The sequence below is a fragment of the Columba livia genome, chromosome 2 (assembly GCF_036013475.1).
Source record: "Columba livia isolate bColLiv1 breed racing homer chromosome 2, bColLiv1.pat.W.v2, whole genome shotgun sequence".
In the NCBI taxonomy this organism is placed as follows: Eukaryota; Metazoa; Chordata; class Aves; order Columbiformes; family Columbidae; genus Columba; species Columba livia.
Window position 1 is genome coordinate 72,894,121 of NC_088603.1, and position 24,097 is coordinate 72,918,217.

A 24,097-nucleotide genomic window follows, 5' to 3' on the forward strand; every position below is an offset into this window, starting at 1 on the left:
ATATTTTTTCTAATCAACTCCCTGCTATTCAGCACTAAATGACAAACAAAAATTTAGTCTCCAGAGTCTGGTAATACTCTAGGCTAACTCAAGCTAACTCAGGATATAGCAGTAAGTGATGAAATGTAATGACTTGTAATACGCTGGAGCGCAGACTAGATGACCTCACTGTCTTTTGGCTTAAATGTTATACATAAACAAAGCATTCTAGCTGTGGGGAAAAAAAAAAAAATTACAAATTGCAGCCTACATGCTGATGAGCACATTTGACACACAAACCCCACGACCTAAGGTTAGTCAGAAGTGTCTAATGCAACTTTTTGTATTTACACAAAGGAAAAGGCAAGAAATCCTGTCGTAAAGTATATTAGTAATACTGCCATGCAATCATTGTATTGTAGGATTCTGTATGACATAGCTGATAGCTTTCATATTATGGTTTTAGGTAATTCCTCCTGAATCATGACCTTTAATCTCTGCAAAGACTAAGCAACACTACAAAGAATTGTGCAAGGGTATCATCATGTTAGAGAAATGTTATCACTACATACATAAAAAGCATAGCTGAGAAGGAAGCCAAATACTGCCAAATACTTCCCCCTCTCCTGCCCCTTCCTACTCCACACCTCAAGTCTGGCACCACTGTGTGCCACCTTTAATGGATACTACATGATTTTCTTTCAAAAGGGACTCATATATATCCAAGCATGTTCATGTACAGAGGTTCGTTTGCCACATAATAGTACAATGCTGTACACCAAACGTGAGTCATCCTCTTACTGCAGCATCATAAAACACAGAATTAAAATATAAGGGATTCCCACAAACTAAAGTGATTTTAGAATGTTCTGCATGATGAATGTGCATTGTCCTAATATTTTCCAATAATGTAACCATTTACTGGTTTTGTTTTCAAACAAGAGCATGCTGAAAGAATACTAACTCAAGGAATTTTTATGTCACGCACTATACCAGTGTGACCATTATACCAGCAGGCATTGCATTCACGTCCAACTTTTAATGTCCCTTTCTCCTCCTGCCAGTGTTACCAGCTTCTTTTCAATGCCTCCCCTGCTACCCCACCCAAGACCTTTCACTCTCTGTGGAAGGAGGTCGTTCCCCCTCCTCTCCCTCGCCCATACAAATAGCTCTGCTTTCTATTTCTTCCACCGGCAACAGCTGCTCCTGCACACACCATCTGAAACTGCTAAAGCATTGCTCGAGAGGGGATGAGACTGGGACAGCAGCTGCAGGAAGCATGGGGCAGCTGCTGCTGCTGGTGGCTTCCTTTCCTCAAGCAGGAGCTGCAAGCCTGGATCTCTGGGAGGCCTGGGTAGGGAAGGACTTCAGGGCTTTGACTGCACTGGCTGCTCAAACAGTTCTCCATCTCCTTTGGGATAAGGCAGATTCCGAAGATGGATCCCCTTGGACCAGCTCCACTGGTGACCTGCCTGTTGGGATCAACTGCTATGTGAAGTTAAAGATGGTGGAAGAAAAAATAAATTGTATTCCTTTCCAAATTCATGGCATCCCAAGGAGACTTGTCCCCAAAGTTATCATGGTCAAGAATTATTAAAGTTTACAAAATCATAGTTCTGTTAGTAAAAAATGTTGATATCCTCTTTTCTTATAAAGGTAAAGTGAGTAGTTAAAAACAAAACACTTTTGGTGTGAATGCTCTGTTTCTTACCAATGACTTACTCGCACTTTGCGCACTTGGCGTGTCTCAACATGTCTAAGAGTAAAAAAGCAAAACTTGGGTTTTGTTTAAATATGTAATTAATTTTTTTCTTTTTTTTTTTTTAAAGTCTGAGCCATCATTATTTAGATGATTTTGCTGAACTCAAGGGCCCTTGAGAAGGTTAAACTGCATTGCTACTTTCTCCTTCTCTGATGCATCCAGAATGCTCAAAAGAGTTAACAGGTAGGCAAATATCATTGGAGGTTGCCAAGGAAAGTTGAAACTTCAATTTTTCATGGTTGTGTAAATTTTTTCATATTGAAGTGGATGCCCAGACAATTTCTAAGCATTGTCAGCCAGTCTGATTTTGTATTCTCTTTCCTCTTTTGGGTATGTATTGCCGAGACAACTGAGAAACCTAAGCTCTAATAGCTCCATATGAAGGAGCTGCCATGCTTCATTCTTCATCCTTCATCTGGCTCTCCCACAACTAACCCTATGGAAATCCAGGCAACTAGCAGCTCAACACTAGGTCAAAACCTAGCAAACTAGCTGGTAAGAAAGGGCTATTCAGACCTGTCTGCACCTCTCTTACTTTTTTCCTAAAAAACCCATACTCTGAAGGTGTTATCTCACAAGATACCAAGATATTTAAAAATAATTTACTCCCCTTACGTACTATATCTGAGAAATACTGAAGTTAAGGTAGTCACTTTTTTGCTTTAGTCTTTCAGTTGCTCCATGACGAGAACAAAAGCTAGTTGGGATACCTCTGCAAACTAGGGAGCTTACAATTCACCATGGTTATGAAAACTCAGAAATGGAGAAAAGCATTATTCCCCCCATTAGGAGAAGAACAGAGTACATACTCCTATTCTCATCCCTTCCTCTGATGGGCTTTACCCTAACTAAACTCTAGATAAAAGTTTCTTTTCATGAATGTAGCTATATTCTGAACAAAATTTCACTTGTATATTTTTCTTCCTAATTCTTCAGCTTGTTACATCCCATTTTTGAAAAATATTAATTAATTTCTGATCTCCTTCTATGACAAGGTGACCCGCTTAGTGGATGAGGGAATGGCTGTGGGTGTTGTGTACTTAGACTTCAGTAAAGCCTTTGACACCGTAACTCACAGCATTCTCCTAGAGAAGCTGGCAGCTTATGGCCTGGATGGGTATACTCTGCAATGGATAAAGAACTGGCTGGATGGCCGGGCCTAAAGAGTTGGTGGCCAGTCACGAGTGGTGTTCCCCAGGGATCAGTATTTGGGCTGGTTCTGTTTAATCTCTTTATCAATGATCTGGATGAGGGGATTGAGTGCACCCTCAGTGAGTTCGCAGATGACACCAAGTTGGGTGGGAGTGTTGATCTGCTGGAGGGTAGGAAGGCCATACAGAGGGATCTGAACCAGCTGGATCGTTGGTCTGAGGCCAATTCTATGAGGTTCAACAAGGCCAAGTGCCAGGTCCTGCACTTGGGTCACAACAACCCCAGGCAGCGCTACAGGCTCGGGAAAGAGTGGCTGAAAAGCTGCCTGGTGGAAAAGGCTCTGGAGGTGTTGCCCGACAGCCAGCTGAACATCAGCCAGCCCAGGTGCCCAAAAGGCCAACAGCATCCTGGTTTGTATCAGCAGTACTGTAGCCAGCCACTAGGGAAGTGATAGTTCCACTGTTCTGGTGAGGCTGCATCTCGAATCCTGTGCTCAGTTTTTGGTTCCTCATGACAAGAAAGACACTGAGGTGCTGGAGAGAGTGCAGAGAAGGGCAATGAAGCTGGTGAAGGCTATGGAGCACAAGTCTGATGAGGAGCGGCTGAGGGAACTGGGGCTGTTTAGCCTGGAGAAAAGGAGGCTGAACAGAGACCTGATCTCTGAAAGAAGGTTGTAGCATGGAGGGTGTTGGTCTCTCCTGAGTAGCAAGTGATAGGACAAGAGGAAATGGCCTCAAGTTGCACCAGGGGAGGTTCAGATTGGACATTAGGAAACATTTATTCATGGAAAGGATTGTCAGGCACTGGAACAGGCTGCTCAGGGAAGTGGTGGAGTCACCATCCCTGGAAGTGTCTGAAAGGCGAATAGATGAGGTTCTTAGGGATGTGGTTTAGTGCCAGAGGTAGTTTAATGGTTGGACTTGATTATCTTAAGGGTCTCTTCCAACAAAAGTTATTCTGATTCTGTAACTGCAAACTGATCAATTAAATGCCAAAGCGTTACTTTATCACTGCAATGGTACTGTATTTAATTTGTTGATTTGATCCAAACAGTCATTCCAGAGTATCTAACTGATGTAAATGAGAGAGGTTTGATGTACAACAAACATTGGGCAGAGCAGTTCTAGGATCTCATAGCAATTCCACAAAATCTAAATGTAAAAAAAAAAAAAACAAAAACAAAAACAAAACTAATGGCAAAACAATTTACCTATGTAACCTCACCTCCTACAAAAAGTTTCTTCTCCTTCTGACTGAAGCCATACTACAATTAGAGCAGAATTGCAAGAATATCTGTGAAAACTGGACACATACCAAAGAACTTACTAACCTACAAACAAGGTCTGTAAAAGCACACAACGATCACATAAATATCACTCTGCATCAACAGAAATCCTCTGTAACTGCTGAGGATTGCCAGGGTTGCTGGAGTATCTCAGTTTTCATCCAAAGGCTCCAACAGCCTCCCCAAGGGCCTTCCCAAACCCTGACACGTTGCTGCCAAATTTCACTGCTGTGCAGTTCCCTCCTCCCTGGGCAGTGGAGAGCAGGTATATTGCAAAGGCTTCTATTCCAAAGAATATATTAAAATCTTATAATAGGAAGACAGGCTAATATACCCTGCTATGTTTATAATTTAAAATACACAACACTGCAGTAACAGTTTCTTCATATTACACTTTATCTGAAACGAATCTATAGAGATGCATTACTTTCACTAGAGCCTAAATTTTACCCGCCACAATCTAAACCAAATATGACATAAATTAATTTGGTATCAGACTGCATACCAGGAATTTGAAAATAGAAAACAAAATAATATTTAAAAAACTAGGAATAAATCCAATTCTATTATAAGGATGTGCTGTCTTTTCAGAAAGAAAGCTCACCCAGTTTCAATTATGTCTTTTAATATTTTGTTAAACAAATTTGTGCATTATTGCTACACATAAGACATCTAATAGAGCATGGAGTGCTCCTCAGCATTTCAGGCAATCACTAATCTAATAACATATCTTACTCAATTATAAGACAAAATTTCAAACTGGACTATGCCAACAAAACAGCCACAGAAAACGCTTAATTATGGCAAGATAAAATAAGAGTAATAATGATTTCTTCAAGATGACCACTGTGCCAGAGTAAACCAGTGCTGAAATAGAAAGGACTTGAGAGCAAAGTATCTTAACATACCACCGTAACAAGTTCATCTTCTAACCTCAGAGTTTCACATTAATCGAAAAATTGAACAGTTAGGGATACTGAATGTTTTGGATTGTATTACTTTATCAGAAGGCCTAGAGCTCAATATTTAATGTTAGCTAGCTACATCTGTATTTGGAAATGCAAATCAAAGGAAACCTGATTTCCAAAAATGCAGAGCATTAGCAGTTCCCCATGAAGTCAATATACACAGGAGCTATCTCAACTGTCAATTGGGGTGGGAAATAAATAAATAAATAAAATCACATCACTGATTTGTCATGTGTCTTAAAGACACTCATGCTTGAATAATTTTACCCATTCCTTTCAAACCTCAAGCACAATATGCTTGTTACATTTTCCTTTTACTTTACAGCATCTAAAGGGTTGTTGAGTCTAGCATTCCAGAAAGAGAACCTCTGATTCTTTAGAGCAGAAACATCAAGTAGAACTAAATCAAGTTCCGAAAACCCTCAGAGTACTTATTCCAGAATAGGTCCTGAATCCTGACCCAGTTTGGCCAGCCACTCCATTTACTGTCATCACTATCTTACACTGCACCATCATTTGAGAAAATCCATTCGCTCAAGGTATAGCTGTTACAAAATATGTATTTGTCATTACTAGTAAGATTTATGTATTTATACTTTTTTTTCCCCCTTTAATGGAACACTTTCCACTTCCTACTAGGACATGAGATCAGCAATTATGTCTAAATCTCTTTTTTTCTCCTTCTCACGTACTTTTTAAATTATTTTTTTCCTGCTCCATTGTTTGTGCTCAGGAAAAGTCTCTCTAAAATACACCACCTCAACTGAACTGACTATAGAGGATCCAGTAAAACTCATGGAACAAAAAGCGCTATCGATATGCAAAGCAAACAAAAAAGAAAACAAAACGTCTCACTAGCTCTCAAAAATGGCAATCAAAGATGTAACTTGTGTTTTGTATAAGCTTTTCCATTTTTAAAATGTTTTCAAGCTAATTGCCTACATATCATCCTCTGTATCCAGAAATTAAAACAGAAAATCACAAAACACATGGTAAATTGTTTGAAATACCCATTATTACCATATTAAATTTTCCTACTTGTACTAATATGAGGAAAAAAACCTATCACTGAATTCCTTGGTGAAAGAGTGTTGCCCTGCACTGCCACAAGTACATCTCACCCAATCACCAACTTTAAGAGAAGCCCCAGCAGGATATACTTTCCATATTCTGAAAGTTATTTTTCAGGTATCTATGCCAATCAAATGTTATGCCTGATAAAATAAGAATTAGCTTTGCATTTTCAGTTTCTTTATACGCATTCCAGTATTTCTCAGAAGTGCCTGCTGAATTTGAGATCTGTCCAGAAAAACAAAAGATGAGGGGAGAATACAATATTACATCTGTTTACACTGGAGGGGTTTTTGAGCTGACTATCCCAAAACAAAAAAAGGATGAATGAAAATCAGTGTTCTTTACTTAAAACATCTAAATTTTGTGAGCTTGCTTGTTTGTTTTTCTAAAATGCATGTTTTCTACAGTTTTTTAAGCATTTTTTAAAGGATATCATATATGGATCTAGAGTAAAGTGCTTCACAGTAAGAACCTCAGCAAGAACCAGACCAGAGCTCCACCTTTTCCAATGCCTGTCCTAATATCCCAACAGGGCAATGATTAAAATCTCTGAACATCTGCACAGTATCAAAGTAATTCAATAAATAATAGCTGAGTGAATTATTCCATAAATAATAATGACTAATAATCCAGAAAGGGGTATAAAAATCCCTGAATCACAATTTTCAGGTGTATCACAAAAAGTTCCCTTACTTCCAAAGCAAGAGAACTTATTACCATTCCTATACAGTTTATTCCCATTATCCTTTTAATTTCCTACAATTCTTTTAAATGGTCATTATCTCTTGGACTCAAATATGTTTCAGCAAACAGTTCTCAGGACTAAATGGAAGCTATCGTTTTGTACTTTTGCTGCTCACTGCAATTTGTTTTCAAAACATCACTAACAAATATAAATAAGCACAAATCCTGTTACAGAATCTTAGGACATCCCACTGATAATGTTCCGACACAACTACAATGAACCATTAAGCTTACCCTGTTTTCCATCTTCCCAGCCAGCACCACTACTTACTTTCTTTAGTTGCCTCTTTCAAGGAATATTTTCAAAGAAAATAAATGAAAATCTGTATGTCTTTATCCACGTTTCACTGAGATGTTCAAAGAACTCTTAATACAATAGTAAGATGCTCTCTTTCCTCTTCTTCCATATTAAAATCTTAGAAATTTTCAATTTTCAGATGTGTTCAAATACAGTGTATTATAGTTCAGAGCACTAGTGTTGATGATTTGCCTTTGATTCTTAAAGGCATCTAAAAATATAATAAACTTTAAAGCATTTTAAATTAGAAATACTTACTAAATAAAAACTGATGGCTTTCTTATGCATTCTGAGATTGTAAAATTAAGAAAACAATTACTAGAGCAGAATTAACTGTTTGGATAATTTGTGGCCTAATGTATTTCTGTGTGTATTCTTAAATACATTTACAATATAAATGGTATGTACAGCTGATAATTTAGATATTTTCTTTTATTTTTAAAAATGCATACATTATCACACATGTATGGCTTCTGTACTTATTTTCCTTTAAATAAAAGAATAGTAGTTTGCTGTATCATTATCAGTAACTTGCAGTAGCAGTTTTGTATCATGGTTGTGCCAGTCTGAGTACTGCAACTTCTCTGGCTGGGTAGGAAGTCTGGCTATCCCAGGGCAATATAAGATCTGGCTATTTCATTAGTTCTCATGATAAAAACCAATATTATATTTTTGCAATCACCTCTAAACACAAAGCTGTTTTCAGCTGTTATACAAGCAGCTAGCATTAAAAAAAAAAAAAAAAGTAAAAGTAAAAAAGTAAATAAGTTTAGTTTTGTATCTCCTTGAATCAAACAATTTTGTCTCTTTCAAAAGCATTGATGGAAAAAACCTGAAATTATTCACTAATTCTATGGTATTTTATCCCACCTGTAAGTAGATGACATGACCTAGGCAAATCTTCCCTGAATGAAATTACGATTGTTTGGGTCCATTTTTTATGGATTTTTGTATCAAACCATTAATATTTATCTTCTTTTCAAGAGAGCACAGATTCATAATTACAGTTTCCTCAGCAAATGTGCATTCCATCCACTTCTCCAACCTCGGAGATGGGAGATATAACATTTTTTAAAACTGAAAGAGCAAGAGACAAGAAAAGTTGCTGGTTACTCTGCTAGGCACAAATGCAAAAGGCACCGCATCAGTATTTCTGATTGTGCTTCGCATTTCTGCTGTAGTATCAAAAGCTGTTCTGAAATTCTACAATTTTGACAATGATAAAAGAAGAAACCTATCTCAACACTTTTGTTTTATCATTCAGTCTGATCTTCACCACGTTTTCTTTGCACAGATGTATGCAAAGCAGGTTAAAAGTAAGCCTTGTAAACAGAGCCTTTGCCTCATTGTGCTTCATCTTTCCGAAGTTTTGACACAGCAGGTATGACAAATGTGTCCTCAGAAATTATTTTTGTCTCATGTTGATACAAGTACTGTATGAGGACATAGTGGCTGATCATTATTGACCCCCTCTGAGTAGTCAAGAGAGGAATTTGACTCCACATCCTCAGTCCATGTAAACTGATGTAACGTCAGAAGAACTTTACAGCTAAGAGTTTTATGTTTACCAGGGGGGCTGCAGGTGTAATACAAATTTCAGTAAAAATAAGAGTTTTTCTGTCAACTTCATTTGAGGATTGTATGCCCACATAGAGTATTTCTTGTAAACTGTTTTTTGTTTTTTGTTTTTTTGTTTGTTTTTTTTTTTTTAAATACATTATATCCAGAGTTTCCACTACAGGTTTTGCAGGGAGAGAATTAAAACAAGGAAAAAGCATGCCTCTGTTTCCCTCCCCAGGGACACATCCTCTCTCAGTGTCACTTCCGGAAGGCTCATAAAAATAAGCCTGTCCTTAAAGGAGTAGTTGGTTAGGCCAGGGGTTAAGGAAGCAAGGGAAAGCAATGGGACCAGTCATTTCACAGTAGCTACTACCTTTCACATTAGCTTAGCTGTATCAAAAGTCTACACCAATGTAGCATCCAACTGAGGCACCTCTATTCAAAGTAGTGCAGGAGGGCAGGAGGCAGAAAAGGAAAGAAACCAGCCACTTACACCTTATGTTTTCAGGAAAACAGTTTTAAAACTCAAGCAAACCCTGCACTTAAATCCCGATTTATTATTTTGATATTCTATTGACATAAACCAATATGGCTCTGAAAAGGAGATATTTTCACAAGAAGTTCTCAATCCTGAAGCACCACATGAAGTAACAACCTGTACCAGAAACTGCACAGGAAAGGGGTGGAGGGAGCACAAAAAAAAACCAGAGCAGTATGGGATAACAGATCAATTTTCCACGTAATACAGACCATTCAGTCTACCATATTACTTAACACTTTCACATTTATATTGAGCCAGAAAGCATAGATAAACAAGAAATTGACAACAATTCAGAATATCATTTTAGGTAAGAGTAAAAAAGCTGAAGAACTTGAAAAGGACTTAACAGTAATACAGACGGACAACTTGGTGGTAGGTTGAGATGTTGCAACAGTGTATAAGGGAAGTAATAATGTGAACTCTTGAAGAATAGGACCTAAACGAAGTGCAACTTATGAAGAAAACAAAACAAAACAAAGGTGTCTTTAAGGTTCATTAAATGAAAACTTTTACCCTTTACTCTTAGTTATTTGCTGAATGTGTACACAATAGAAAAAACACAAAATTACACACTGTTGCAATTGACAAAGAAGTATAACCAGTAATTTTAGAAGTTAGGCAGGTTTTACAAAGGACTTTAACCCTTTTCACAGGCTTTTGTTTGCACTAATAAAATACTTGGTTGCTTTCCAGATCACTCAGCAGAGATCAAGCCACCATCCAAGCAAGATGTAAAAAAACACTGAAAAAGGAAGTTCCTGTCTTAAGGCTTTCTTTGGAATTACATTTTACTACTTAACCAAAACAAAAACCAACAAAAGGAGGGCTCAAAGCTGCTTCTGTCCTTCCAGAATGCTGAAAAAAAGAAAAAAAAAATCCAAAAAACTGTAACATATCACCCCAACTTTCTTTAAGTTGTACTGTCCACTCTAATTCACACAACAATTAACTTTGGCAGCTCTCCTCTTAATTTTGCTTTTTGAGAGCATTCTATGTGTAGCCTGTGGTCCACCTGGACAACTAATGTTCACACCCAACACATCTTTGTCAACTGCTGTGCTCTCTCCATGGCACTCTTGAGGGTGGCCAAATGAGTTGTGCTGGTGACAGGGGACTGTTCCTCATGTAAAGCCCAACACCCAGGTACATACATGGAGAGGGAAGAAAGTAACAGGGAGAATTTGGGAGGGAACTGGGTGAGCTCCCCTCACCCTAATGAATGGGGAGCCACTGAACTCCTTTCAGTTCAGTTCAGTTGGTATTGTACTGAGAACATGTTTCTCCCCAGTTCCAGTTGTATTCATAAGCACTTCTATACTTGCTTGGTTCCTGTTGAGACTAAAGCTATCAGACACTTAATCAAATAGCAGACATTGTTTTCCTTGGGTGTTAAACTGGATTTTTGGTTTTCTGAATCTGTGGTTTTTAATCCCATAAGGTGCTTTGGGTAAGGGAGAGAATAGGTAACAAACAGAACTTAAGTTCAATCATGTTCTCTTGATGCCCTGCTTTTCTTTTGGTGTTGATACTATTGTTTCGAGATAAAAACAGTGTCATTATCCAACTGAAAAATCAGCACACACCCTTGTTCCTTGTAGGCTGATATACTTCAAACACCTTTGTATTGTCAGACAGCCTACTGCTCCTGCAAGTTATTCATCTGAACAAATGTGCAAGCAGGGAGATGCTGATGCTACTGTGCACTCTGGTGCTGCTTGTCTCACTAACAAGTGATGTAATTCACTGCATTTCTTGTATTTCTTCTCTTCCCGAAACCCAGCCACCAGCCTGCCTTTTTCTAATTACAACAGCATATGCAGCTAGATGTGCTTTTGTTGCTCATTTTATACTTTGAGCTTTGCATGCCTTTCTGCCCAAAATCTCCGTTCTTGCGACATTTATTCTCAATTACATCCATATGTCAGATATTGGTAGCTGAAAAAACACTGTAGCAACTATAGGGTGACCCAGAAAAAAAAAAATACAGCAAGGCAACTAGAATTTGCCAATCAATGGTATTCACCTGGTTTAGGGTAAAGTTTTGCAGAAAGTGAACAAAAAAATCCAATCTTTTAGTACTTTCTAAAATTGCAAGACAACTCTCTAGCCTTGTGTGACTGACAAATTAGATTCCCTTTACAGTTTCATGTCTTGTGTACTCAGAGCTTCCCTATATATTTATAAGTGCACTATGGTTTGCAATAATGTTTCAAAGGTAACTTTTTATTCAATTTTGATGAAGGAAGCTTTCAAAACTTTTAAAGGTACCAGAAGTTATTGTTAGATGTGAGGCCACTTTTTGTCTTGCCTAGTTGAGCAATGTGCATTACTTACAGGTACCATTAAGATATTTTCCAAAACATTTCAATTCTCTGGTGGTGTTTTTCTGTTTCATTCATTCATTTTAGGATCACTTCTATTGACTTTTACTAACAGTTGATAATTACAGCATATTTCAAAACACCAGAACCACAGTAATGTTGATTCAGTGATCCATTTCCACATCTTCCATATATCACTTTTCTTAGATGTGTATGCAGTATATTACTCCATTGACTCTATTTTTAAGGCCAAGCTTTTAAAATATGAACTTCTGATACAATGGTTTTCTTTGTTACAAAATATACTTTGGACAGCAGCTAGATTTTAGTGTGCTGAAACCACCAATTCCCACAACAAACATTACTGTTATTTTATTCCCCTGGTACCTGTACATATTTGTATAAATATTTGCTAGTTGCCTTTTCTGAGACCATAGGAACTTTGGAGCAAGAACTGCATCATGGCACTTTGTCTCACAAAAAGCACGACTAGCTGCTACAACGATACTAATATTTCCTAGCAATGGCAGTCACAGGAGTTCCCTATGCATAGTAGTGGTTTTTTTCCTGGTGTGTACTCTCATTATATGGGGTGTTTCAAAAAGATGGATCCAATTTCAAAGCAGTATATTTCACAAGTAAGTCCATCTTTTTGAAATACCCTGTAAATGAAATTTAAACAAACAAACAAAAAATTAAAGCTGGGAAAAACAAAGAACAAACTAAACTCTGATGATTTCACCATCCTGAACTAGGACTAGAAAACCAATAAGAGTCACACAATTCAAAAGCAGTCATAGCAATAATCCCAATTAGGAACACCATTTTCATATTAAAATTTTAAATTATTTTACTAGTATTACTGAAAGAATGCAAATTCTAAATCAGCTTTAATTTTAAAGAGTTGCCTAAAACTTTTTTGAAGTGTAATACGTATTTTTCTAGAATTATGCTTTCCAAGTAGTGGTTTCTATTTTGACTAACTAGGTTTTTTCAACAAAAATATTTTGATTAAAAAATTCCTAAACCAGCTCAAATAAAAAGTTATTTTTCGAAACATGCTTTTGTCTTCCTGACAGCATCCTCCATGTGGAAGTAGGAACTCTTAAAATTCACAGAAGGTGTATGCAGAGGAGGTGGGAAGTTTGGAAAGAGTGCGCCAAATGCCAGATCTATCATCTATATTATTAATATGCCAGACCTAGTGCGTATAAAAAGCCAGTGATGAAGGTATGAATTCGATGGTGTTTCTGTACAATGAATACCTCTCATGATGCACGATTCCTGAGGTGGTGTTGTGATGAGGTGTCCATTTAAGACAGAAGGAATGTCCTGAGTAACGAGTGAAACAGGATCCAGGACTGTGACAACCCCATGCAGGGGGAGGGCGGAATCCAAGCATCAATTTATCACATTTTAATGAACAGCAGTGCGAAGATAAAAATAAAAATAGCAAGGAGAAGAGAGCAGCTTTACTGAAGAGACAGCAAACGTGTCAGCTGAGGAAGCTCCAAGGCCAGGCTAGCTCTAGGAGATACGGCTGCCTCTTTTGGCTTCTCTCTAAATAAAGGTCCACTCTGGCCATGCAGAACAGATAGGCTGGAGCCTGGGCTTCCATGGGAAAGTTATCTGTCCAAGAAATCCTAGGCAGCTAGGAAGAGACCGGCATCAGATATATTAATATAAATGCAAAGTATTTGTCTTTTGTATCTTTGTTTCCCAGTCTTGTAATCAAAGAATTATTGTATGATTTGGATATTAGCCCCAAAAATGTTGCAGATGAGCGTAACCACCTGCAAAGCCATAATAAATTTGAGTATTTAACATCCATTTCCCAAGAGACTGCACAGCTCAGCTTGAGGATTGGCAGCAGTGCATCAGGACAGAGAAGGAAAGCCTCAGTTAATGTACTTGAACTAATATCCCTCCAGCAGCAGACATTGATGTGCTCACTGGGCATTCTCCATAGGGCTCTTGCTGCAGCACTGTTACCAGAGTGAAAGGTTGGTGGAAACAATTTAATAATTTGTGGCTACTGATCTACCCAAGAAGGGCATTTGTGTCCTAGTTTATTTTCTAATGCCGTGAAGCATAAATCAGGATGTCAAAGGCAGCATTTAACAATCACTTCCCTAGGAACATGATCATACTCCAAAACACATATTAATAATCACAAAACATGGAAACACACTCCTCTACCTCACCTACTCAGAAAACTCACATACTGGCATCTCTTGCCTTTTTCCCCTCCAGCTTTGTTTACATCCTCCGAGATTTACATTCCTTCTTTAGCCCATGCAAAAGAAGAGATATTCCTGGCATCTGTGTGTGCATTACCATGGTTACCTAGTTCATCTGCAGAAAAATGGGTTGGTCCATGACCCGACACCACAGCTCCAGGAGCGTGTTCCTCCCTTGTCCAGTGCTTTGTAACATCTCCCACTGCAGCTGTTTGGTTTTTTCAGAAAATCTGAATGCAAGCAACAGTAGGACATCCAACGAACTCTCCCAAAGTCTTCAACACATATTTTTTCCTATATGGTTTGTCTTTGACAAGTGTTTTTTGGCAAGCCCAGTCCTTGGTTTTCAAGCACTTTTACAGAAAGCCATGACCAATAGCATACCTGCAGATTTTACTGACTGCATTTTATAGGTGGACACAGTATTCCAGTTGAAGATTCAGCCTGAAAAGCATGCTTACAATAACATCCGTGACTACACAGCAACTTTGGCCTGCCAGGGAAGAATAGAAGTTTGGGGCACAAGAATGAGGACCATGAAGTTTTAAACAAGGGCCTCAGCTGGCTGGGGGGAACAAACAGCTTCCTCCCATAAGTTTCATTGGTTTCCCAAATTTTACAGTACAAGTTGAAGAAACTGTCACTTACTGAGATACTAGCAAACCAGACATCAAATCTAAATAAGCTTTCAATATCAAATAAGGTATAAACAACAAAATATTGATAAAATATAATGAAGACCAAATTCAATCCAGGCAGAAGGCATATTTGCCTCCACAACTCTCAAATTTTCACTGAAACAAAACTTATTGTCTTCATTTTTTAAGCAATGTTATTCTCACAGGTTTTCTTCCAGGCAATATTTTAACAAACCAGATATGCATACTGTTAGGAAGAATCCCTGTTCACATAATTTATCTATTCCTATAATTTATGCTTCTAATATTCAGAACAAATCTGACCTATTTAAAGAAACTTAAAGCAATGATGTAATCTCTGGAAGTGGTACACAGAATACATGTACCACACAATGTCAAGGCAAACACAGATGTATCATACAGTGACTCTGAAAACACAAATACCAATGAATCTCTACAGGGAAAGCAAAAGCTGGCAAAATTCTAAACGGCTTTGTAGTCATATAGTTATGTCAAATAGAGTTGTGAAGTTCTCTAGACTTGATTTAACATGGCTGGAACAGAGTAGGTAATTTGTTTGCATCTGAACAGCAAAGAAGATCAGTCAAATGAAAAGCATACACAAAAACGACCGACTCGTACACATACCTTTTCCATTTATTGTTAATGCTGATGCAATTGTGGCTGTTACTGGCACTAATGGATGTATCCTTGGTCGGCTCCCCATCCTAGCACGCTCTGCACCAGGTCCTAGTAAAGCTCCCACAGGTTTTTCTGCTGCTACTTCTGGTGCTACAGAGTCTTCTTGATCCTGCTCTATGTGGTCCATTTTATCCAGGCTTTCATTCTGAAAGCCATCAACTGTTGTCCGGCTCTTAATTGGACTTTTGGGCACTAGGATTTTAATACCTGATTTTGCAAGGTCCATATTTTTTCTTCCAGAAAGAGATGGTGAATTGTTTTTCCGGAACTTCTGGGTGGCAGAAAAGAGTTGATTATTTTTTGAATCATGGTCTTTACCCATAACTAAAGATTTAGTGGATGTCTTTGAAAAAGAACTATTGGTAGATCTAGAAATTTGTTTTCTGGCGTTATTTGGAGAGGTCCTGTTTGTCCTGGTTAATGTGCTTTCTTTCTGCTTTTCATTGTGGTGTCTGTTAAATTCATGTATATATTCCTCACAATTAACAAGGTGCTGTTCTGGCTCCCAAGTATCATCTTCACTGTCGTATCCTTTCCATCGCACCAAATACTCTGTTTTTCCCTTCTTGTTTTTCCTCTTGTCAACAATTCTCTCTACCTGTTAAAAAGGAAAATTAAACATTAGACATGGGCAGGTATAGAACTCAAGTGAGCAACTTACATGTAAATTATTCGTTAAGTGTAGGGAGATTTAAAAATACTCTTGTAGTTCTGTAATACTTTATTGCTGTTCTATAGCTTAGTCTTTGACTGCTAACTAGAATTTCCTCTCTTTAAACTTCAGATTGTTACTTCCACCTTGTAAAAGATGTTCTAAAATACCAACATTGCTCTTAAGCAAGTATTTTGCAGGCACGAGAATCGGAATATGACATATTACAGTTGACAATCAGCACTGGCCCCAGCTAAGTTTTGACACCAACTTCAACGTGGATAGGATTTCCTGCTCTGAGTCATGTTTAAATATGCTTTGTAAACACAGAGTGTTTACCTTACAAAATTTATCAATTTTATAATGTTTGAATAGTTGTTTTTTTTTGCTTAGCAAAGGCATATGTGAGAACCTCTTACTTACAGTGAGCTGTCCTTTAGTTACCAGGGACAATATGGTAGAGCTCAGAAATTGAGGCAAATACATAAGATAGTTTGAGAGGCTGTTCTTGTGAAAACAGAGAACTTGTTTAGTCCAGAATCTTTGATACACATACTCGAACAAATTACCATGACTTATCTGCAAATAAGAGATGATATTTATGTTTCAAGTCTAAAGCATGCAATTGCTACAACTGCACATGGGACCCACAGGCTAGAGGTATTCAGGCACTGGGGTAACACAGATAGGGCAGACAGCAGCAGCTGTAGGGACAAAGCCTCATGCCTCTTAACAAAACTCATACCGGTCATGCTAGTCCCACAGAAATGGAATTATTTTAAGGAAAAAGAGATGCAAGTGCAAGACTAGCCTCAAAATTTCCCCTTTTTATTTCATTTTTCCTCCCCAGGCTGCCCCTTCTGGTAAATCCTCCAGCCAACTTCATTTTGTTGGTGGGACCAATACAGCTTTCTTCCCCATCTTTATCTTCCTTATGGTTATTAAAAAAAAAAGGGGGTGGAGGGTGGTGCTTAGCCCCTTGTGAACAAAGACCATGCATGTAAACTAAGATCACACATAGCCAGGTGAATCTCTGAAGACCAGTAACATTTACTGGAGTGGCATTTAACCAAATGGAACATCTACAGAAAAGTTTGGAAGAATAGGAGGAAAACAGAGGTATGTATGTTATTACTAAATCATATGACTGTTTACAACAGATTCTCTTAAGAGTACACCTCAGTTTTATACGTGGTGTGTTATCATAATGTACTGTCTGGTTTTCAACAGTGAGTTTAAATGATTACTATTATTACAACCTCAGCAGCAATATAGCTACACATCCTAAAATTTCACGGGAAACCTTGCAGGTGTTGCACTATGCTATCATTAGGATGTTGCATAGCTCTGTTTGCATAGGTCTCAAAAAACCCAAACCAAGCCAAAACAAAACAACCCAAAAAACAACCAAACAAAACAACAACAAAACCCTAAAACAAGCAAACAAACAAAAAATGAAACCAAATCAACAACACACAAATAAAAACCAAACACAAACTGTCAAACTAGCTCCACCTTTACCTTGTAACTTAGTTGTACAATTCAACACATTTTACAGAGAGGAATGCAATACAAATTGTTCAAATATTATTTAAAATGTTGAAACACATTAAAATGATTTTTATTCTGGTTATTTAACTCTTTAGGAAAGTTACTAGACTTAGAGTTACTATTGAGAAATATGCCTTCAAAAAATTTTCAGTAAAGACCAAGTTAAAAGACCTTCAATTAATAAGCCAGAAATATGATATTAAAAACCAACCAACCAACCACTCATGAATCAAACTCAATGTATTGTCAAAAAAACTCCACAACAGTTACTGCAATAGTCTTGCTTATCCTCTCTCCACCTTCTAAAATAGATTTTAAAATATTCTCAGAAAAATATTTCTGCTACTCAGAAGATATTTTTATTTTCCAGCAGGAAACCTTCATAACAAAGAGCATCAACCACTGGGCACAGAGTTCTACCGATGTCTTTCAATACTAAAAGGCCACCCATTTAGGACATGCCCTTTTCAAGTATGAAGCCAACCCTCTCATCCAAAAAAGCAGGTACCTTGCAGAGATAACAGATGAACTCTGGAACAGGAGATGCAAAAATCCATTCCTAACCCAATGATTTATAGAGCAAACAGAAATGCATAAACAAAACAATTATATTTAGCTGTATTGTCCAAGCCTGCAACAAAACCTACTTTGACTTTGCTCTTTTTGATTAAAAGGAGATTTTTTTTTCCTAACATTTTAATTTTTCTTGAAGACTATTTATTTCTATTTTATTTACAACACAAAAATTATAGCAATTAACTTGTGATACACAGTTTATCATGTGGCTTCAGAGCTTTACTGAAGGACTTTTTGGGTTGCCTCAGCTTGCTTAGTCTAACTCCCCTAGGACCACTTGAAAAACTGCTCAGGAATATTCTGCCTCAGTACTTCTGCTGATGATAACAGCTACATAAGTGTTTCTCATTCAAATTTGAGAAGAGGAAACTGGAATGCTTCCACAATGCACACAGGGTTTGAGTATAGAACAGGAATATTCATCCTCAACTAATGGCTGATTTAAACTCTTTCATGGCAAAACCAGAAACTACAAATGTGTCCTTCTCTTTTCCTACTGAAAAAGAAAGCTTGTTCAGGTCATCCATTTCTACTCTGGTATACGGTTGTGACATGACACGACATGAAATACAGTGCAAGACACCACAAAGTCTTATGTTAGAAGATACTAACGGACTGCATCTAAACATTAAAATAAAATTTTAAAAAAATAATAATATAACTAGATAGGGAAAAATGTCTACCTTCTTACTTCTTGACACATCTGTTATGGAGCGGTTTGCTGATGGAGCTAAGCTGTTGAAACAGCTCAGGAACATCCTACAGGTGTGTTGCTTCTCCCCCGCTATTGATACCCTGGAGCTGAGCAGGTGCTTTTCTGATCTTATGCTGAGTTAGTTCAGAGTTAAAAACTGGCAGAGTGCTCCTAAGTACCAGGGCAAGAGCAAGACCACATCCTTTGCCATAATCACACCAGGCAACTGGTTTGACAACAAGTCTGTGCCAACTATCATTTCAACAGTGTCTAATGCCTTCTGCCATGGGTTAATATTTTTAGTAGTTAATAAGTTCTGTACTGCCAGGATTTGCAACTAATGGTTGGTTTTCAAGTGTTGTAGAAGAATCAAAACAAAATAGAAAATTATATAATAAGGAAAGATAAAACACTTGTGAGGGAAAGTTATCAGGTAAACTATCTGGGTGGTAAAAGATAACATCTTCAAGTTTATTTTAGCATGCTTAAGTTAGCAGTTTCCCCACATGGGGTACTGATCAATAACACTCAAAAATGCAGCCAGCAGAAAATCTGACAGGAAAACAGTGCACTGCTCAGAAGTACAATCTAACAGTGGAGCAGCAAAATTATAATCACACACACCATAATACCTGGGATTTCCCATTTGTAAAATGGTAAACTTCCCTTCTTTCCATGAATGTGGCAAGAAGTGGTTCGTGTTTGCTTTCTCTCCCTGAGGACGCAGATACTTTGATTTTAATTGCTTTTATTAGCAAAATAAACCTCATTTACACTTTTTCAAAACATGGAGAGGAACAAGATACGGTTGCAGGCCAAAGTGCTGTTGGACTACAGCTGCACCAGGTGAAAGCAGCAACACTGCAACTGCTCCTCCCTGTCCTGTGCTCAGAGACAACAGTTCCTCCCCATCTGTCAGCACAACTTCTTGTGTTGACTTCTTTTGTCACCTTCCCTCATGTAGTTCTGTCAAAGTGACCTGGTTCAGATATTAAGAATACCTGAGCTAATGGAGGCATCCTGAAATAACTGGTTTGGACAGCAGCCACATACGTGGTATTTTCTGACACATCTAAGAGGACTGCAACTTTGGGCAGAGAACAAACACCTATAGGCAGAACAGGTACAGTAACCTCCTCATTCTGCTAAGGCCAGAAAAAGGACACACAGTCTTAATCCATAATGAAAGATTTTTAGTTCAGGTCAATAAAAGTAACATGAAATTCAAAAGTATGTTCTCAGTCTAAAGCACTGTAATTTGGCCACATTTGTAAACTCTATATAAGGCATACTCTGTATATGTATGTGTGTGTATATATATATAACATGAGAGAGAGAGTGAGAGAGATCATACTTTAACAGAAGATTTGAAGAGATTAAACTGAAGGTACATCTGTCCAGGGGGGCAACAAAAAACAGAATGAGCAAAACAAACACAAAAGTAGGCATGTAAATACTCAGTGAGCGCTGACTTGTTTATCATAAATCCGTTTTCCATTCCCATCATGTTCCTCTCTGTCCTCATTCATGTAGGGCTAAATTAATTAAAGTTAACAGAATGGAATCTGTTTGACTTCATACTCTATCTGTTGTCTGTAAAATATAGAAGGCCTTGTTCTGTTAGCTGAAGGCTACATTTACATTAGTGGTTTTGTTCAGAGCAATAGTGCAATTTAGAAGCAAATCCTTCTTCCCTCTGCACTATTCCCACTTACCATGCAAAGGTTTTGTTCACAGACCAGTTTTTGTATACATGATGTGGACTCTTTATAGAGAAATATAAAATGGAAATGCAAATGCACCAATGCAATAGTGTTATCTGTCACGCCACAACCTCTAAGGGGGCACATGGGTCCAAGCAAGTAACAGCTCTGAACAGTTTCAACACACGTTGTGGCATGGATATTTGATCCTGAGAGGCTCCACATAATCTAGTCCAAAATAAAAGTGCTGCACAGCAGAATATGAAGAGGTGGGGGTCACAGCACCAACTGCTTCCCTCTTCTGATTTCCTCCAATTGAGCCAAACTACTATTGCAGACATTCCACAGTTCAGAGACTAGAGCTAGAAGAAATGCACGTCTTGCACACATGTATGTGCTTCATGTGAACAGTCACCTCGGTTAAACTGGAAACTGTTCCATGTATAAATGGGACCTAAAAGATCATCCATAAGCAATTGGCAATGTTTATGAATGACTATATCCTCTACTTATTTGAATATTGCAGAAGTCAATAACAGTATACAAGTACTTCTTATTGTAAATAAAATAAATGCATCCTACATTTCAAAAATGCAACTAATATATAGCTGGACACAACATAGGAAAACAGCTAAATGCCAAGTTTTGCTCGAAGTAAAAGTAAAAAGTAGTTTTGGGAAGCCAGTTATTCAAAACCAAATTTGATGAGGATGTTGTAATACACTTGAAGGTCTGCAGGATGTGCACTAAAATCTCCAATGTACACATTTTACTAGAAAATACATAATTTCCAATAGAATGACCTAACACTAGTTCAGAGCATTGCTCACTGCCATTAGCACCAGCAGGTAAAATCTAAAACCAGCTTAACACACATACATTTAGCATACCAAAAGCATAGTACTGTATGGTTTAAGTTCAAATATATCAGTAAAAAAATTACACTAGGATACCATATAAATCCTAGAGTTCATCTTCATTGCAGCTCCATGTCACTCCATTCACATTAGCCTGGAAGTGAACGTCAGCCTGCCGCCACATGCTCCTGGAGCTGACTGATTTTATTAGCAGGGCAGAGTGATTAGATTAACAGTCGATGAACTGTTGTAAACTGAGCCGCTGCATCCTTATGGCGTGACTGGCCAGTGTCTATACAGTACAGGACTCTCTGGCGATGGTGACAACTGGGTTATATATATATTGTTCTGGAAGCCAGAGCTGTGTAAAGTAAGTTTGGATCAGATGTGGGCAGATTATTGCCTTTCTGTCAAATTAGCTAAAGCAGATGATCCAGCTTTTGTGTTGTTTTCATGACAGCTCTGGGATGAGGGTTGATACCTGATCTGGCCCAGCGCCTGCCAACGGAGAGCTCACCTACTCAACTCTCTTCTGGCAATCAGGACCAGCAGGATGAGTTCATACAGGATCACCACTTAACAGCCCACAGCCACTCCCAGCCTCCTTTTTAGGAAGCAGTGTGTGCAGTGAAGTTTGAACATGTGTCTACAAACAGGGGGTCACATAAACAGCTAATACACTTCCAGTGGTACTTCATGCTAGCAGTGCAATAAAGAGAATTGTATACCTCAACCCTCCTTCCAAAAATTAAATAACTGTGTTAAAACAAATATTAATATTTCTATTTTGCCCAGGCTTTATTTCTACCGTAGACTGTCCATTTGTTTACTATTCCTGGACACAAGTCATGCAAGAGCTAACTTTGTGGCTATCTGCAACATTAAATTAATATACTGGCCTGCAGGTCATAATTAAAGTTTTAATCCACCCTCTGTATAAATTTCTAATCAAGTTGCCTATAAAAATATAATTGTCTCAGTCAAGCTCATAATTTATCATCAACTTTATGACTTATATCCTTCCATAGTCCTAACAAAGACAATAGACAAAATAATTTAATTACCACATTCTCATCAACACCGATAGTTCCAGGGAATCACAGCTGCGGCATGTGCCATGCCTGGCTGCACAGCCACCTCCTGAAAAGGCATTTTAGGAAGTTTTATGCCCTGTACTTAAACTCAACAAACTGAGTATCACTGTACCTGCAGCTCCTTTATGATCTATTGAAAAATACAGTTCACAATTAGGAAAACAAAAAATCTCAGGAAGCCTCTTCCAATAGAGGACACTAAGGCAACTGGTCAGGAAGGAGAAACTGCGACAGTCACTTTGCTTTAGAGTCTTAACTTACTGGAGAAACAGTTTGCCTGAGATTTTCTTCCTCACAAGTCACCACTGATGATTGATGCTAAAATGTCAGCATCACGCATCTTTCCAGATACAATTTAGATAGAAATATTATAATCACAGCAAGTTCTGGTACAAGTTACTGCCTCACCCTAACTATAATTATGTAGCTACTGCAAAAATGGCTAGAAAAATCTTACTCTCATCAACTCATTTTTCATAACAGCTCTAGCCTTTTTACAAAGAAAAAATAGTCTTATAAATTTTCGATTTTGCACACAAGCAGAATGAAAGTACATTAAAAATTGCTAACATATGTACAAATACTGAATAAAAAAAAAAAAGAAACACCTGCAATAATGTATTCTTATCAAACATGTTTTTATTTCAAAAGGAGGAAATCAGTTCAAGTGGCATCAAATAGATTTAGCTTCTTAAATGGAAATGGCCCTCATCAGAAGAAACTGTTAAAAACTACTAGAATTTGATTTAAGATACGCATTCTGGACTGTCAAAGCTATTACATAAGTATTGTGTTATTCGCATAAAGCTATCAAGATCTTTCTTATCACTAATTACTAGATCTCAGCATCACCCACACATAGATTTCCAAAGGAAATTCTTCACAACTTCAGTTCATTTGCAAAAGCTGTATCATAGGAAGCAAATCCTGGACCTCTTTTCCGCCTGCACTTATCAAATTTTGCTGCTTGTTTCTCTCCATTGCATTCATGAAAACTGCAGGTCCCAAACTTGGTGGAACCAACACTATCCCAAAGAAAAAAAAAATATAGAAAACCAAAATGTATATTTATTATTGGCAACTCTGGCAACATAAATGTCAAAACCCTTACCCAAAAATAATCATGTTTTGGGATGTGATAATTTTGGAAAATGTAGCCATAAATTAAAGCTACCTCACAGTAAGAGCTTCAATAGCTTGACTACTATTTACCTAAAAGATAAGGCAAATAGAAATATTGTCACTTTATCCCTCAGCCAGAATAACAGAGTAGCAGAAGGAAACCGAACCTTCAACAGTGCTCAGTTACAAAGATTTATAAAGGCTGATGAGTGATAAAGATTCAAAACCCTTTATCTAAAAAAAGTGTCTTAAGGAGGGAGTAGGGCACAGCAAAACTACACTCCAAATATGTTAGACAACACTTTGTCACAGTTAAGCAAACTTCAGAAATGGGAACTATAACAAGAAAGAAGGGCAAGAATAAGAACGTCACAGGACAATTGAAGAGGAAACTTGATATGCTGTACTTAATTAATAAAATTCCACTTAATTCTACAATAGCACTTTAATCTACCAAAAACAAATGAGTTTTTTCAGCAACCTACTGCTTGCAGAAGGGACAGTGCCAGTAGTCTGCTACTGTAGATCACTGGACCAAACCTCAATAAGAAGGGACATAGACCTCATATAAGTTCATAGAAGCT

At 37.7% G+C, this 24,097-nt stretch overlaps 1 protein-coding gene across 5 annotated transcripts in view; it reads right to left on the reverse strand.

Moving 5' to 3' along the window:
* Positions 1-24,097, reverse strand: part of CDYL (chromodomain Y like) — a 106,917-nt gene that overhangs the window by 41,282 nt on the left and 41,538 nt on the right. For all 5 annotated transcript variants that reach the window (XM_065052490.1, XM_065052491.1, XM_065052493.1 and 2 more), the window contains exon 2: positions 15,211-15,862. In XM_065052490.1, the coding sequence (XP_064908562.1) occupies positions 15,211-15,862 (652 nt within the window). The remainder of the gene's footprint in view (positions 1-15,210; positions 15,863-24,097) is intronic.